This window comes from Rhinopithecus bieti, unplaced genomic scaffold (assembly GCF_001698545.2).
Source record: "Rhinopithecus bieti isolate Rb0 unplaced genomic scaffold, ASM169854v2 scaffold_15197, whole genome shotgun sequence".
Classification (NCBI taxonomy): domain Eukaryota; kingdom Metazoa; phylum Chordata; class Mammalia; order Primates; family Cercopithecidae; genus Rhinopithecus; species Rhinopithecus bieti.
The window spans coordinates 1148733-1153706 of NW_016808366.1; the positions used below are offsets into that span (position 1 = coordinate 1148733).

Genomic DNA, 4974 nt, shown 5'->3' on the forward strand with positions numbered 1-4974 from the left:
AAAAAAAAAAAAAAAAAAAAGAAATCACAGTTTTCTACTGAGGATCCTGGTGAAAGAGCAAATTGAGATACTTGATTGTCATCTTTAATAGAAAAAACTGCTTTAGAGCCTATATTTTTCTGTACCTTTAGAAAGACCCCAGAGATTTGAGTTGTAGTCACCAAATTCCATTCAATATTTGATACTTGATTTGGGTGAGGTCTTCTGTTTTGCTGAGTTTTTTTAATTGTCCTGATTTAACCAGACTTACGGGGCAGTACTTTGCACTCACATTCCATGGCCTCCAAGTTGTAAGTCTCAGAGTGGTCACTGGCCTAAGGTGCTGGATGAATGAACCTACTCCCAGCCTAGAAGCCTCCCACTGTAACCAAGTACACCATTTTCTATGAGAGAGAGAATGAGTTATCTTTTAAATCAACTTTTTCCTCTTCTTTCTCTTCATCTTTTTCTTCTGTTCCCCACTTCCTACTTAGCTGATTAGAAATGCAGTTGTAGGCCGGGCGTGGTGGCTCAAGCCTGTAATCCCAGCACTTTGGGAGGCCGAGACGGGTGGATCACGAGGTCAGGAGATCGAGACCATCCTGGTCTACACGGTGAAACCCCGTCTCTACTAAAAAATACAAAAAACTAGCCGGGCGAGATGGCGGGCACCTGTGGTCCCAGCTACTCGGGAGGCTGAGGCAGGAGAATGGCGTAAACCCGGGAGGCGGAGCTTGCAGTGAGCCGAGATCGCGCCACTGCACTCCAGCCTGGGCGACAGAGCGAGACTCCGTCTCAAAAAAAAAAAAAAAAAAAAAAAAAAACGCAGTTATAACCTTTCACTTTCCCTTTACCAGACACTCCTACAGGGCAAGTGTATTTGTGTGCTTACTAAACAGCTCCAGAGTAGAAACCTCTCCCACCAGATTGCCTTGAGAGACAATAGTCAATTTACAAACAAAAGTATGCCTGCCAGGAAACTCTGCCCCACCTGGAGAGTATCTCCAGACAAGGCCACTTGACAACTTAGTTCTGCCCAAGATGGTGTCAGCTGACCAGGTGGTAGATAGGGCATCAAAGTGAGTCATGCAGACTCCCACCTGCTCATTCCCCAGTCTGCATGCCAGTTATGCCAAATCCCCTCCCCGCCCCGGTTTTTTTTTTTTTTTTTTTTTTTTTGAGACAGATTCTCGCTCTGTCATCCAGGCTGGAGTGCAGTGGTGCTTACTGCCACCTCTGCCTCCTGGGTTCAAATGATTCTCTTGCCTCAGCCTCCTGAGCAGCTGGGATTACAGGTGCATGCTACTACGCCCAGCTAATTTTTGTATTTTTAGTAAAGACAGGGATTCACCATGTTGGTCAGGCTAGTCTCGAACTCCTGACCATGTGATTTGCCCACCTGGGCCTCCTAAAGGGCTGGTGTTACAGGTGTGAGCCACCGAGCCCGGGCCCCAAGTCCCCTTTAAAAGCCCCCACTCTCTGCTCCAAAAGCAAAGAGAGACTCTAAGGTAGGAAGCCTATACTGTTCCCCTTAAGCTAACTTTGGAATCAAAAGTCACTTTGTTTATACCAGACCTTGCTTTTTTTTTTTTTTCAGGTGAAATATCTCTCTGTCACCCAAGCTGGAGTGCAGTGGCACAATCTCGGCTCACTGCAACCTCTACCTCCCGGGTTCAAGTGATTCTCCCACTTCAGCCTCCTGAGTAGCTGGGATTACAGGCGCCCACCACCTCACCCAGCTAATTTTTTTTGTATTTTTAGTAGAAATGGGGTCTTACCATGTTGGCCAGGCTGGACCAGACCTTGCTTCTCTTAATTGGATGCTATGAATGAAGAGCAAGTGTACCTGAAATTTAGCTATACTGCTTTCTTTTCTTTCTTTCTTTTTTTTTTTTTAAAAAGGCCCTGGCCAGGAGTGGTGATTTACGCCTGTAATCCCAGCACTTTGGGAGGTTGAGGCAGGTGGATCACTTGAGGTCAGGAGCTTGAGACTAGCCTGGGCAACATGGTGAAACCCTGTCTCTACTAAAAGTACAAAAATCAGCTGGGGCATGGTGGCACACACCTGTAATCCCAGCTACTTGGGCGGCTGAGGCAGGAGAATCACTTGAACCTGGGAGGCAGAGGTTGCAGTGAGCTGAGATCAGGCCACTGCACTCCATCCTGGGAACAAATTGAGACAGTGTCTCAAAAAAAAAAAAAAAAACCCTATCTTTGCAGGACAGGTGAGCCCCCAGATTGAGACTTAGCTCAGAAGAGTTCTTGGCTTTGCCCAAGGAAGGAATTCAAGGGTGAGCCGGTGGTGTTAGACAGCAATCTTTTATTGAATAGTGCTTCTCCTTGTGGAGCAGGGCTAACTCATAGGCAGTGAATCCAGAGTCAGCATCCGTTGTATGGGATGTTGGCAACTGTGTTTTTATACTCACCTCTAATCCCTTCTCAGCTTTTTGGCTAAGATCAAGTGTAGTATACTCATTCCTACCCACTTTCAATCACATGCAAATTAAGGGGCAGATTAATGCAAATTGAGGGGTGGGTTTTTAGAGCTTTCTAGGAAAGAGGTGGCAACTTCTTGGTCATTGCCAAGACACTTGTAAACAGTCATGGCACTGGCGGGAGTGTCTTACGCTAATGAGGGCTGGGGACAGCTAGGGAGTCCTAGATTCTGTTTTGGTCAGCAGGGTTGTGACCAGAAAACAAGTCCTGCATTCTCCTATCTCACCAGGACTCTGGCAGCCATTTAGCTACTTTGAGCCCCAGTCTCCTATGTATGAAGTTGGGTAAAAGTTTGGGGCCGGGCGCGGTGGCTCAAGCCTGTAATCCCAGCACTTTGGGAGGCCGAGACGGTCAGATCACGAGGTCAGGAGATCGAGACCATCCTGGCTAACATGGTGAAACCCCGTCTCTACTAAAAAAATACAAAAAAAACTAGCCGGGCGAGGTGGCGGGCGCCTGTAGTCCCAGCTACTCGGGAGGCTGAGGCAGGAGAATGGCATAAACCCGGGAGGCGGGGCTTGCAGTGAGCTGAGATCCGGCCACTGCACTCCAGCCTGGGCGACAGAGCGAGACTCCGTCTCAAAAAAAAAAAAAAAAAGTTTGGGTGGTTGTGAGGATTAGCTGAGATAATGCCTGTGAGTATCCAATAAATGTTAGACCCCCACATTCCAATCCCTGTGCCCCCTGCCAGGCTCCAGAATCTTTCATTGTGACCTTAGGAGATTCTGAGAATGATATTCTCAGAGCAGGGCTTCCAGCCGCTGATGGTATGGTGGGAGGAGTGGAGTGCAGCTCTTGCCTTGTGACTAAGGAAATCTATTTGTTTCTAGTATTATTGGATTCTTGGGGAAGATTTTGTAGTCCTCCCCTTGAAAGGCAAAGGGGCTAGTTGTGCCATTTGCCCTCCCAGGAACCATGAGGAGATACATGGTAACTTATGCCTGGCAGCTCCTGAAGAAGGAACTGGTGAGGAGGGGCAAGGGCCCTGGGAGGGAAGAGCAGAAAATTGGACAGGTGTTTTGAGGAAGGTAAATGCAGGTATAGGAGGGGGTCTTGGATAAATGGTGGTTATCCTGTACCTTTTGGAGTCACAGCATGGCACAAAGGAGGGACTGGACCCCTGTCCTGTAGCCTACCAGCCCCCAACACTGAGCAAGCCATAGGCCACACTCAGAGCCACTGAGTCCTATTCTGTGCCCACTCTTCCTGCTATTATGAGATCCAGAGAGAACAAGGCAGGGTAGCAACATAGAGTCATAGGTTAAGCTTGTGAACTCTGGAGCCAGACCACCTGGGTTTAAATCCCCATCACCTATTAGTCATGTGACCCTAGGCAAGTTGCTTGGTTTGCTGTGCCTTTATTTTCTCCTCTAAAGTGAGATGATAATATTAGTACCTACTGCGTACATTGACTGATTAAATGATTTACATACTAGAATAGTGCTTTGGATAATGCCTGACAATAGTAAATTGTACTCAATAAGTATTAATTTTATTCGTAAAGTACCTTTCCCCATATTTCCATAGATACCTAATTTTTAAGAAATACAACATTACAGGTGCAGGGAAAGCTCTTTACCATCCCATGCCCCTTTATTTCTCTTTACTAGTAACCACTTTCCTGAAGTTGGTGTCACCCTATTTATATTTTTATATATTATCACATGTGTATATATCCATAAGCAATATGTAGTATGTGGCACACTTTTAAAAAATGATACCATAAATAGCATCATAGTTCTTTTTTCCCCACTCTAATTCATTTCAGCTTTATCCACATTGACACACACAGACTTAGTGCTATGTTCAATCCTGTGGCTGTACCATAATGTATTGATCCCTTCAATCCCTACTAATGGACACTTGTTTTTAGCCATTCATTGTTACACACAATGTTGCCATGATTACCCTCATGGCTATCCCCTTGTACATGTATGTTTCTCTGAAGAGGACACATAAAGTACATACAATTCCTCCATTGTGAAGTACACACATCCTCAACTTTTTTTTTTTTTTTTTTTTTTTTTTTTTTTTTTTTTTTTTTTGAGACGGAGTCTTGCTCTGCCGCCCAGGCTAGAGTGCAGTGGCCGGATCTCAGCTCACTGCAAGCTCTGCCTCCTGGGTTTACGCCATTCTCCTGCCTCAGCCTCCCAAGTAGCTGGGACAACAGGCACCTGCCTCGTCGCCTGGTTAGTTTTTTGTATTTTTTAGTAGAGACGGAGTTTCACCGTATTAGCCAGGATGGTCTCGATCTCCTGACCTCGTGATCCGCCCGTCTCTGCCTCCCAAAGTGCTGGGATTACAGGCTTGAGCCACCGCGCCCGGCCAACTTTATGTAATGTTGCCAAATTGCTCTTCAACATGGTTGTACCATGTTTTCCAGTTCCCAGTGATAAGTGCAAAATAGTACCTTGTTATTACTCTAATTTCCATTTCCATTATTTCTAGCAGTGTTAAGAATGGTTTCACAATTTGGCTGGGGCATGGAGGCTCGCCTGT

General features: G+C 46.0%; 1 protein-coding gene across 7 annotated transcripts in view; it reads left to right on the top strand.

The window, feature by feature from the left end:
• CNBD2 (cyclic nucleotide binding domain containing 2) overlaps positions 1-4974 on the top strand; it is an 84001-nt gene that overhangs the window by 13169 nt on the left and 65858 nt on the right. For 2 of the 7 annotated variants that reach the window (XM_017886652.1, XM_017886658.1), the window contains exon 1: positions 3213-3441. The exons of the other annotated variants lie outside the window; for them this stretch is intronic. In XM_017886652.1, the coding sequence (XP_017742141.1) occupies positions 3391-3441 (51 nt within the window). In that variant the 5' untranslated portion in view covers positions 3213-3390. Of the gene's footprint in view, positions 1-3212; positions 3442-4974 lie in introns of those variants that run through there. 7 annotated transcript variants of the gene reach the window in all.